Raw genomic sequence first — 13,367 nt, forward strand, 5'->3', positions numbered from 1 at the left:
CACGTCATTTTTGGTAACACTGGGGACACCTGTTGGGGTGTGGTACCCGGAATGACGTTTCATCTTTGCCCAAACTTGGGAAGGTGGCATACGGCACCCAATCGTCTAGACTTCTCCCACCACTCCTACTTCCATCGTTTGATAAGTTGGCAAACGGGGGCATGGAGCCATTCGAAGGCTATGAGGTGCTCCAGGGAAGGGTGCCGCTTATGCCAGTGTAGAGCTCGCAGATGTTCTATAATTGCCTCCGTGACTTACAGCGACCATCAAGCAACTGTCATTCACGGGGTGCACCCTAAAGTATGAGGGATTGCGCTTTCTGCCGCAGAAACTATCGTTGCTACCTGCTCAATGACTATATCAATGTAACCATGTGGGGGAAATTCAATGGTGACAGCAGAGGTGAAAGTTTCCCATTCCACCTTATTTGAAGTCCATATGGGCAGGTGTCCATGGGCCTGATGCCAGGGCAGTGATAGGAAAATGGGGAAGTGGTCACTACCCTACAGGCCGTTATGTGCTCCCCACTGGATAGATGAGAGAAGGCAAGGACTGCAAACCGATATCAATGGCCAAACATGTGCCATACTGAAATGATGGGCAGCCGCAGTATTTAAGAGGCAGACATCTCTGCCTCTGCCAGTAAGAAATGTGCCACCCCAGTGCCAGTCGGTCCACGGTCTTTTACTCCATGATTTTCCCTTCTTTCTGGAGAATCCTGCAGTTAGGCGAGCAAGGCGAATGGTGCTTTGTGCAGTTGATACAGATGAGGTGGGGCACATTGAGTATTGGGACGTGATGAGCATCCACAATCTCTACATGTGACACTGGAAGTACAGCAGAAAGACCTATGATCGAACTTCCAACATCTGAAGCACCACATTGGGGGAGGGATATAGGGTTTCACATCACAGTGGTAGATCATTGCCTTGACCTTCTCCGGTAATTTATCACCCTCGAAGGCCAAGATGAAGGCACCTTTGGCAACCTGATTATCCCTCAGACCTCGGTGGACACGCCGGATCAAATCCACACCTCGCCACTCTAAAGTGGCACACAGCTCATCAGACTGCAGAAGTTCCCTGTGAAATATGATACCCTGGACCACATTTAAGCTCCTATGGGGGCGTGATGGTTACAGGAAAATCCCCAGCTTGTCACAAGCATGTAACGTCCATGACCAGGCAGAGGATGCCGTTTTGATGAAGACTGACCCAGATCTAATTTTGGACAATCCCTCCACCTACCCAAACGTTTCCTCTAAATGCACAACAAAATACTGAGGCTCTATCATGGAAGATTCCCCATCAGCTCTCAAATATACAAAGTACTGGGGCAAATAAGATCTGCTGCCATCCTTCGTCTGATGTTCCTCAGGGTGTGGCCAGGGAGGGGAACGATTTGGGGTTGTACTTCTGTATGTTGAATTTAGCTCATGAATGCTTGAAGACTGCTGGTGGTTCACCACCAGCAAGAAGTGATTGACTACACTTCACTTCATCACCTGTCAGCCACCCTGATGCCACCCACTCCAAACCAGGAGTCCTCCCCATGGACACCAGCCAGCTGCAGCAGCAAAGGCCACCTGGCAGGATGGCCACTGCCAGGAGTTCCGATGCCTCCTGGGGAAGGGCATCTTCCCCCTAGGCATACGTGGGGAGTTAATGGCACTGACATCAGCAGAGCGATCCCTGTGTGGTCAGGGGGCTACAACCAACAGGGTACATGGACTGGTTACTGTGCTAGGTATGAGGTGCAAAATAGTCCAGGGTCATCGTCAATGCAGATAGTGACACTGTATAGTGCACGGTGGAAAATGCACCCAGGAAGGTTTCCTTGCGCAAGAGAGACTGAAATGTGATGACGAGAAAGTGGGCTAAAGGTCTCAATGCACGATGGACATGATGCACAATGTAAGGCGGCCTTCCTGGATTTGCTCGCTCTTCAGGAAAATTTTGAAAAATGGAGGTCAAACCCTACAGGGGACCATCACAAAGGCCAAAACGTGAGGCTCCTGTTAGTCGCCTTTTACGACAGGCAGGAATACCTCGGGCCTATTCTAAACCCCGGACCCACAGGGCGGGGAGGGGGGTTGCTTAAGGGTGACTGGTGCTATCTACATAAGATTAACATTATGAAAAAACAAATCCTTAACAAGAAGAGAATCACTTTTATTGTTGTCAGAATCATTTGAAAATACTGCTGCCTTAAACTTCTCTGCAGATCTAATGACGTCTCTGTCACTAACTCCTGCTCTGTACCATAAATATATTCATTCACACTTCAGCTTCATCTTCATCCTCATAAAAAAGGGCACACTATCTCAAGATCCAGCCACAACAGATCATGTGCAAAATGTGAGTACACTTGGGAACTGTCCACAATGTTTTAAGAATGTGAATAATTTCAGAGCAAAAGATGTCTGCTATATTTGTACAGTCGGCTTTTAACTTAAACATACTCAGTTTTTAATTTACTCTTCATGATTTTTGTTGCTCTATAGTAAACAGTATTTTGCATATTAATAAGCATCAAATCAGATTTGAGTATGTCAGCTTGCTGTCACTTAAGTGTACTGGTTTTTTTTACTTACCAACCCGTGCCCCTGGTAAGCAAGAAAGAAAAACAAAACACTATCATCTGTCGCACCTCAAACCAACTAAATGAATTACACTACTATTTAACATCAAATGCACGTATCATTCAATAAAAAATATTTAATTTTTATTTTATAATACAGATCAAGCAATGGAGACATACCTTGGACCCCTGATTTATCTAAGAAATTGCTTAACTGGAAGGTACTGTTGCTTGAAGCCAAATACTGTGTGAAACGCTGAAAAGTACAGGACAGACAGTAAATGCAAATGTAATGATCTTAGTATTTAAGTTCTAATTTACAACATTTTACTGAATGCAACAGCAGCAATCTAGTTTGCAAAAACTACTTTCAACCTGCTTCCTGCCCATTTGGAGAAAAAAATCTTACTAGTTCCACTGAACACCACAAAAATTCTGTAACCTTCTGCAGGTACTTTTATACCAAAGCACTTTATAGAAATTTATACCAAAATTTCTTTCTGCACTGGAACTATGTGCTGGAATAGTGCCATTAGTACTGCTGGAATTATTTTCTATACCAGAGTAAAATGTTAGGAAGTACAGTTCTTGTCAGTTTTGCTCAGTTAAGGCCAGTTAACATTTCTTGTTAGATATCTTTCACTAGCTTAACATAACTAGGAGGATATCTTAAATTGATATTGTAATGTCCAATAGTTTCATCTCACTGAAACAGCAAAATAGCTTGGCAAAAAACTAACAATCCTGTATGTTTTACAGTCTTTTCAACAAATGCATTAATCTTCCACTGAAATAATGATGTAGCTAAGTTTTACTGCTGTATCTCATTAACAGCGCATCACATCCTTCAGACTTTTCTTCACCTATTTATTACCCTTTCATACTTTGTCCTCCATACGCTAACAAGATTAATGGAAAAATAGTGACAAATTTAGTAATGCCTTAGAAGTGATGCACAAAATTTGATTTTAAAAACAATCCCAAATTTCATATTACTGACCAATTCATTACAATTCTGTGACCAGAATATTCATACAACTCCATCTATTGGTCAGTACTCTTAATTTGTAGGCCTTAACTTATTTTCAGATCTAGGGCTATTTACTGGAGTAGTGTACACACTGAAGTTATCTTCCAATTGCCATTTCTGTCTATAATCATTTGTGAAAATTTATAATAACTAAGAAGTTAATAAGCTGCACCACTGCATTTAGGAACTTACCTCATTACCATAGCACATCATATGATGTACTGTAATCAGAGCCTTGAACACAACAACCCAATTTGTATTCTGTGATCGTTCTATCAGCAGATTAGCTAGCTGTGGTATTGAGACATTTGGTTCATTTGTACAGTGTATTAGATCTACAAAAGAAAAACAAGATTTAGAAAATGATGCAAATTATTATTAACTAATCATGTTCATGTGAAGACTGATTCTACATACAAAATCTTCAGAAATTTGAGTTAACACATACAATTTTGGAAACGATCATTTAGATAACTTAACTGAAGTCCATTTTTTAGCAGTCAGTAGCATTTGTTAAAACATTCTATTTAACATGTTAATGCTAACATTTATGTAGTAGAAAAATGAAATGAAGTCACTGTAGAAAGGGCAGTTACTGTGTGTATTGTGTATGTTTTATATTGGAAACAATTGACACAGCTGTCTGATGTGGTGTAAAATTGTTCCACTGTGAGACAAGAGCATCACAGTACCGTAGGCGAAACTAGTGAGACGTATCTGCATCTCATTTCTTAATACACCATTAATGATTACATAAAGTAGGTCCTCAAATTACAGTAAAAGTAGAGCAATGAATCACGAAAGGCAGAAATGGAGACTCTGAACATTAAGGAAACCAATTTATTTCCATTGACATTCATGAAACTCAAATGTAAAACAATATAAAGTAACCGATTTACAACAACCAAAACAACGACTGGAGCATTCTAGAGTTAACAAAATAGGTTATAGAAATTAATGTATTCATTTCTATGTTCCATAATTACTAAATAGTGACAGGGCAGAAGACTGGGAGTTTAAAAAGCAAAAGTTGACTTGGCAACAATGACGAGATTTGAAATGTCACTTTCAAAGGAATCTCATCAAAATTGGTATAATATGATATACAGAAACTACTGAAAAGTTTAGTCTTAAAGCCAGATAGGAGTCTGAAATCTCCATCTCTCCAACCCAAGGCAGTGCCACAATTTATTGAAGGAAAGACACTTATCATACCAAAGCTGCTATCAAAATTATGTTAACACCTACAGTAAATAAGTCAGGTATAGTGTCCTCCTATAAGGACAACTTCTCCATTGTGCATACAATATTGTTGCGCAGTAACATGCTGAATAATGAAGCTATGAGATGTGTCATGGCAAAAAAACAATCTACACCAATAACCTAAATACAAATAATTCACTTGGGCCCATCACTCCTGGATCTGAATATTTTACTTATTCCATGCATTTACATTTGAGTATTTACCTTTATAAAGATTCAGTATTGTTTATAACTTTAAATAAACAAAATTTCAGGTTTGTCCTCTGAACTTGTAAGTGTTCTTGACTCCACATTATATAGGCATACAAATCTAACAAATTTAAAAAGAGGAGAACTGCTACAATACAGAAGTAGGTTTTCTGAAACAAACATGTTGACCATGTGCAAAAATGCTATTAATCAGTTATAGAATTTTTAGGTGCTATAACTAAGGATTAACATAGTCAACATTAACTGGTAGTAAATGAAGATTTGAGTTTTTGACACAGTTAATTTTACTGCTTATGCTGACTAATCTCCTACTAAAATACCTCATTAAGTGTCAATTTTAAGAACAATAAGTGGACTTAGAATATGTTTATAAAGTATCTTCTACATTTTATAGACCTTATTTATTGAGAAGTTCTTTGTGTATGAACATCGTCATTGAGGACACGTTGCAAAATTGTCAGACTATACAGAACTGATATCTGAAGACAAAAATGGGAGTGTGATTGTTTAAACAATGGTTTTTTCACCATGAACATAGGGACATTAGTAAAAAATCAAAACAATTCCAAGTGATTTTGTCTGGCCCTCTTAAAAAAATTATATTTGAGTGTATATTACAACTCTACACACCTTCACATTTGTCACCAGTACTAGTGATTTCTTACAGCGACTAACGAACTGATTCCCCACTAGAACAGGAAGAAAATTGTGGTGCAACATTTCATTTTTCAACAGCTGATCGAACTCTGCTCTGATTAAAAATTGGGTAAACTAAGGTAGTCCCATAAATGATATCTACATCCTTACAGGTTGGCATCTCAGAATCTTTAACTTCTGAAAAAATAGTATAAAGAAAGATGTCTAATACTCTTCATAGTGAACTGCAATAATTTCTCATTTCCTCGAAGTGATTTATTAACTTATTTTAAATAACGGGAAATTTCCAGATAAAATGTCTCAGTTCATAACATACTAATCTCTAACCACTTTCTTTAGTCTGAACTACACGTTTTCCTGCAGGAATTGTCAGTTGACAATATCATAGTCCATGTACACACCCCTAAGATCATGTTTCTTTCACGTGTTCTTATCTCTGTTGCTTGGTGTTAAAATGTAAACAGCCTGAACTTATCAAAAAGCTGTCTGCTTCATGCAATTCCCTGAATACATCTGTTTGTAAATTATGAGCTGGTGAGTGGTGGTAGGGAAAGCCCAAAAATCATCTTGTTAATGCTATATATTTACAAAGTTTCATTTATTTCATTTCTTCATTGTATGCCTTTCAATTCTGCCTGAAACATTATGGTTATTTGATGTGTATTACATTGCACTTATTCCCAAGATTCAGATTCAAATGGCTCTGAGCACTATGGGCCTTTACACCCATGATTCACATTACTGTGTTTTACTGTAATTTATCAGCAAGAGTCACTTCCCATGCTCTCTTACATGGGCATTCTGCAGATAAGGTCGTAAGTGTATTGCCCAACTTGCATTTTCATTGACTGCTTGCTTTTATTGTATTGTAGCCAGCATTATGAGAGATACAGAAGCTGTCACAATGCAGAAATAATGTCCAGTACCAAATTCGATCAATTAAATTTACAGTGTCTGATCATATTAAAACCTTTTAAGTTACAATGTTGTGTTCACAAAACTTAACGAGACATCCTTCAGGTAGATAGTGGACATAATTTTGAACTGCAGGATAGAACATAGAATGTGACCACTCAGGGATTACATCTTAGGACTGTTCCAACTGGCCAACTGCTCCCTACAGGGCAGTGAGAGGCTGAACAATCTACAACTGTGGAGCAACTGATCAGCAGGTTGCTAATCCTCCAGTTCTTTCTGTTAGTAAATTATTCAAGCAGCTTCTCATTTGGCCTCACAAAACAAAGGATCCTGGTCCCAATTTTTCTACCTCAATAAATCTGAGGAGGTACTGGGAATTTATCCACAGCCTTCCACACTGACATTTCAGCTATGGAGGTGGTCAGGATATTCACAATGGATGGAATAGGAATCTAACTATATCTACCACTGTCTCAACCTTGCCAAAATTAATGTAATGTACTTTGATCATTTGCATTCAATAGTTCACCTACAGCAACCAACTGGCAACTTATCTTCAACAGTACAAAATACCATACTCACGAATTGTGTAAAATGATTTGAGGAATACTCAACAGACAAGAGGGCAGATCAAACGGTGTGCAAAAAGGAGTAGGTATCTTAATCTCTCTTATGTCTAATGCGTCAAACACAGACTCTGAAATAATCCATAATTACTGCCAATCACTTTAAGAGAACTGAGGTACCAAAACAAGGGCTGACTTCACACTGAAGCCCGAAACATATGCCCAAGGTACAATCACCTGCTAGGCTTTTCATGTTTAACAAATTCCTGTTAAGAAAAAGCTCCAAAGCGCATATTTATCAGCATCATCAGTGTGATTACCATTTCTAATTGTTAAAGAGGGACAGAAACATAACCATGTAACAATCTGAAGAGGTAGCAACAAATGTGTTATGGTTAGCTTCCTTCTGTAGAATGTAGTTTATGTCCCAAAGGTTGCTCTGACATTTACTGCCCACAATGCATTACAAAAACCTACCCATAAGGTGTCTCCCCAATTTAACTTTACTATAACAAATTTATGAAAAATTTTCAGTTCGTTATGTAAGAAGTTTGCTTTCAAATGCATATAGGAGATGTAAACTGTGATTTTGCTACTTAAGATATTTGAATGGATTTCACACCAACACTAAGAATGTACATGAAGCAGATTTAACCATGGAAAGGTAAATTCTTAATGTAAGATCTATTTTGCTATTATTCATTTTCTATACAATTAGACTACTGAAAGGTGACAACACGAAGCCTCAACTGAAGTTGAGGTGCACATGCAAGACTACAAAATTATTTTTGAAATTCTAATCTGTGAATATTGTGTGTTAAGATTTATAGCAAACTTTTGGACTGTTGATGCTTTTGTGTACATCCTGTACTATAGTCCCATTTCTCACTGTCAAACTAGAACCTAGTTAACCTTATCAATCCAATAATATACACTATGTTTCAATACAAAATGTTTTATGTACCAAAGAGCATAGCAACATCTATTTGTTCTGGCTGCAAGATACATGACAAAATGATGAGAACAGGATTATTATGGTCCCACCATTTTGCTGAACATGTTGAAAACATTGTAATACAACTGACTAAAATAATCCTTAATTACAATTTGAGGCATTCAACACCTGTACATGATACCTGCCCAAAATATGACTGACCCCCACCTACCTACTGAACCCATGGGGCTGCATGTCTGACATGCATTGGTACCTAGATATCACAACATACTACAATAATTTCCCTGAATCAGAAATCCTACACTCAGTCAAGATAAACCCAAACATTTTATCAAAGTTCCATTCCAGGTGTTACTTTGTCCTCATTTATGCACGAGTGTGAGACAGGGTGTGGTGGTGGGAGGAGGAAGAGGTATTACTATGGATGCCTATCACGTAATTGATTATGGACCAATGGCAGCACACTGAGTTGCTAACTCTCACAGTTGCCAGTAGTAGTAGTAGTAGTAGTAGTAGTAGTCGTCAGCTTATCACAGGTGACTACTGCAAGGCAGATATTTAATGTTTCTTATCTCCCCGTATCAGATGATTATTTGGATAGTGTCACAGTTTGGTTCAATTCTGTGGACAACCCTCCTTCCAACAAAATGTCAATGCAAGCAACACCTAAATTTGAAATAACAATGAGACAGGCTGAACTGTGGACTAATTTGCATTGTGGCACTTATACTGCAGTATTGAGAAATAGTGCAGTAAAATTTGGACTGAGTGGCAGGCTTCAGTTCACTGGCAACATGTCGAAAAATTTACCTACTTAGTAAACGTGTATGTGGAAAAAAAAAAAAAGTTTGACTGACAGTGTTTCAGATCCAACTGACTAAGATCTACATGATTACTCTGCAATTCACATTTAAGTGCTTGGCAGAGGGTTCGTCGAACCACAATCATACTGTCTCTCTACCATTCCACTCCCGAACAGCGCGCGGGAAAAAACGAACACCTAAATCTTTCTGTTCGAGCTCTGATTTCTCTTTTTTTATTTTGATGGTCATTCCTACCTATGTAGGTTGGGCTCAACAAAATATTTTCGGATTCGGAAGAGAAAGTTGGTAACCGAAATTTCGTAAATAGATCTCGCCGCGACGAAAAACTTCTTTGTTTTAATGACTTCCATTCCAACTCGCGTATCATATCTGCCACACACTTTCCCCTATTGCGTGATAATACAAAACGAGCTGCCCTTTTTTGCACCCTTTCGAGGTCCGTCAATCCCACCCGGTAAGGATCCCACACCGCGCAGCAATATTCTAACAAAAGACGAACGAGTGTAGTGTAAGCTGTCTCTTTAGTGGACTTGTTGCATCTTCTAAGTGTCCTGCCAATGAAACGCAACCTTTGGCTCGCCTTCCCACAATATTATCTATGTGGTCTTCCCAACTGAAGTTGTTCGTAATTTTAACACCCAGGTACTTAGTTGAATTGACAGCCTTGAGAATTTTACTATTCATCGAGTAATAGAATTCAAACGGATTTCTTTTGGAACTCATGTGGATCACCTCACACTTTTCGTTATTTAGCGTCAACTGCCACCTGCCACACCATACAGCAATCTTTTCTAAATCGCTTTGCAACTGATACTGGTCTTCGGATGACCTTACTAGACGGTAAATCACAGCATCATCTGCTAACAACCTAAGAACTGCTCAGATTGTCACCCTGGTCATTTATATAGATCAAGAACAGCAGAGGTCTCAGGGCGCTTACCTGGGTAACGCCTGATATCACTTCAGTTTTACTCGATGATTTGCCGTCTATTACTACGAACTGCGACCTGTGACCTTCCTGACAGGAAATCACGAATCCAGTCGCACAACTGAGACGATACCCCCAGAGGCCCGCAGCTTGATTAGAAGTCGCTTGTGAGGAACGGTGTCAAAAGCTTTCCGGAAATCCAGAAATACAGAATCAACTTGAGATCCCTGTCGATAGCGGCCATTACTTCGTGCGAATAAAGAAAGATTTTTTCTGAAGCCATGCTGATTACGTATCAATAGATCGTTCCCTTCGAGGTGATTCATAATGTTTGAATACAGTATATGCTCCAGAACCCTACTGCAAACCGACGTCAATGATATAGGTCTGTAGTTCGATGGATTACTCCTACTACCCTTCTTAAACACTGGTGCGACCTGCGCAATTTTCCAATCTGTAGGTACAGATCTATCGGTGAGCGAGCGGTTGTATATGATTGCTAAGTAGGGAGCTATTGTATCAGCGTAATCTGAAAGGAACCTAATCGGTATACAATCTGGACCTGAAGACTTGCCCGTATCAAGCGATTTGAGTTGCTTCGCAACCCCTAAGGTATCTACTTCTAAGAAACTCATGCTAGCAGCTGTTCGTGTTTCAAATTCTGGAATATTCCATTCGTCTTCCCTGATGAAGGAATTTCGGAAAACTGCGTTCAATAACTCCGCTTTAGCGGCACAGTCGTCGGTATTAGTACCATCGGCACTGCGCAGCGAAGGTATTGACTGCGTCTAGCCGCTTGTGTACTTTACATACGACCAGAATTTCTTCCGATTTTCTACCAAATTTCGAGACTGTTTCGTTGTGGAACCTATTAAAGGCATCTCGCATTGAAGTCGGTGCCAAATTTCGCGCGTCTGTAAATTTTAGCGACTCTTCGGGATTTCGCGTTCTTCTGAACTTCGCATGCTTTTTCCGTTGCCTCTGCAACAGCGTTCGGACCTGTTTTGTGTACCATGGGGGATCAGTTCCATCTCTTACCAATTTATGAGGTATGAATCTCTCAATTGCTGTTGCTACTATATCTTTGAATTTGAGCCACATCTCGTCTACATTTGCATAGTCAGTTCGGAAGGAATGGAGATTGTCTTTTAGGAGGGCTTCTAGTGACACTTTATCCGCTTTTTAAAATAAAATTATTTTGCGTTTGTTTCTGGTGGGTTTGGAAGAAACGGTATTGAGCCTAGCTACAACGACCTTGTTATCACTAATCCCTGTATCAGTCATGATGCTCTCTGTTAGCTCTGGATTGTTTGTAGCTAAGAGGTCAAGTGTGTTTTCGCAACCATTTACAATTTGTGTGGGTTCGTGGACTAACTGCTCGAAATAATTTTCGGAGAAAGCATTTAGGACAATCTCGGAAGATGTTTTCTGCCTACCACCGGTTTTGAACAAGTATTTTTGCCAACATATCGAGGTAAGGTTGAAGTCCCCACCAACTATAACCGCATGAGTGGGGTATTTATTTGTTACGAGACTCAAAGTTTCTCTGAACTGTTCAGCAACTATATCATCGGAGTCTGGGGGTCGGTACAAGGAGCCAATTATTAACTTAGTTCGGCTGTTAAGTATAATCTCCACCCATACCAATTCGCACGGAGTATCTACTTCGACTTCACTACAAGATAAATCACTACTGACAGACACAAACACTCCACCACCAATTCTGCCTAATCTATCTTTCCTGAACACCGTCTGAGACTTCGTAAAAATTTCTGCAGAACTTATTTCATGCTTTAGCCAGCTTTCTGTACCTATAACGATTTCAGCTGCTGTGCTTTTTATTAGCGCTTGAAGCTCAGGGACTTTCCCAGCACAACTACAACAATTTACAACTACAATTCAGACTGTTCCTTGACCCAAGCACGGCCTGTATTTGCCATGCACCCTTTGAGATTGCAGCCCACCCCGTACTTTCCCGAGGCCTTCTAAAAAAACAGCCCAGTCCACGCCACACAGCCTCCGCTACCCGTGTAGCCGCCAGTTGAGGGCAGTGAACACCTGATCTATACAGCGGAACCCGAAACCCCACCACCCTATGGCGCGTGTCTACTCATGAAAGTAGAACAGAAAAGTGCCACAAGGATACAGAAAGCAAATCCTGGTAAGCCCAATCGTAACCAAGATACAATGAGAGACAAAATCAAGAAGTACAACAGGAGTAACGCAGGCAGGTCACTCTGCTCAGATTGCGGTTGAAGATCCCCAGCGTATAATATGCAGGGGGAGAGACACACTGCCTCACTCTCCATTACCCCCACACAAACAAGCAGCACAGACATAAAATTTTACGAAAGACATAACATTAAAAATGGCAAATGCAAGATAATAAAAGGTGGGAAGGGTATAAGCCAGGCCTGACAGAGCAAGGGCCACTGTGGGTTCCCTGGTCCAGAGAAGGCAAGGGATGCCCTATCAACCACTCCCCAGATGGTTAGTGAGGCTGAAGTGCACCACCTCACAGAAAGTATCTTCGCAGGTGAAACTTAAGACCAGGTCAGCCACTTCATCATGTGCTAGCACCAAAGGTAGATTGTCAGAAAGATTAAGACATCACTGCAAAGTGGCCAAACTTGGGTAGTCTAATAGGATGTGGGCCACTATCAGGCAGGCACACACAGGAAGTAAAGTGAGTCCTGACATCAGATAATGTGGCCATAGGTCAGCCAAGTGTGGCCAATGCATTGCTGACAAAGGACAATGGATTCCCTGCAAGAAGCATAAAGGGAAGATTGCCACGCAGTAGTGATCTCTTATTGCCCTCAGCTAGATTAGGGAGTCCAGAGCTGACCATTCGGAGTTTTAGGCCTCCAATCATTGGTGGCATACAGTTGGGTGAAGGTCCAGTTGTGGGACTCCCATCTCTAAAACCAGCATCCTGGTAGCCAACTTTGGAAATCAGACAGCATGTTCATTCAATGAGATCCCACAAAGTCCAGGGGTCCAAACAAAGATGACTTCTTGTCCACCTTTATGGAGGTCAGAAAGAAGATCTGTCCTGACTAACGAGGGCAGCATTTGTCTATAGACAAAAGGCTACTCACGGAGTCACTGCAAATTAGAAGTGTCTTGCCAGTGAAAGGTTGAGCATGGCTACAGGCTCATTTGATGGCCATCAGTTCAGCACTGGCAGGGTGGGTAGTTTGTTGCACCTTGCATGTGTGTATGCAAAACATGTTCATCCATCAACCATTGAGCTCTGTGTACCACATACAAACCCAGAAATGTACTTACGTCAGCCAGGAACAGGCAGCGAAAAGCCATGGGGTTAAGTGAAACTTTTGGTACAAAGGATAAATCGCGACAGATCCGAGGTCAGGTTACTCACCGTGGGGGCACGTACTACTGCTTCCTGATAAGAGGCGACAGTAGGTTAAGT

At 40.5% G+C, this 13,367-nt stretch overlaps 1 protein-coding gene across 10 annotated transcripts in view; it reads right to left on the reverse strand.

Moving 5' to 3' along the window:
• Positions 1-13,367, reverse strand: part of LOC124721092 (phosphatidylinositol-binding clathrin assembly protein LAP) — a 174,739-nt gene that overhangs the window by 69,464 nt on the left and 91,908 nt on the right. For 8 of the 10 annotated variants that reach the window (XM_047245912.1, XM_047245911.1, XM_047245910.1 and 5 more), the window contains exons 2-4: positions 3,803-3,945; positions 2,761-2,836; positions 2,594-2,605 (exon numbers count right to left, since the gene is read on the reverse strand). In XM_047245912.1, the coding sequence (XP_047101868.1) occupies positions 2,594-2,605; positions 2,761-2,836; positions 3,803-3,945 (231 nt within the window). The remainder of the gene's footprint in view (positions 1-2,593; positions 2,606-2,760; positions 2,837-3,802; positions 3,946-13,367) is intronic. The other 2 variants (XM_047245913.1, XM_047245907.1) reach the window with 1 other exon arrangement.

The sequence above is a fragment of the Schistocerca piceifrons genome, chromosome X (genome assembly GCF_021461385.2).
Source record: "Schistocerca piceifrons isolate TAMUIC-IGC-003096 chromosome X, iqSchPice1.1, whole genome shotgun sequence".
Taxonomy (NCBI): domain Eukaryota; kingdom Metazoa; phylum Arthropoda; class Insecta; order Orthoptera; family Acrididae; genus Schistocerca; species Schistocerca piceifrons.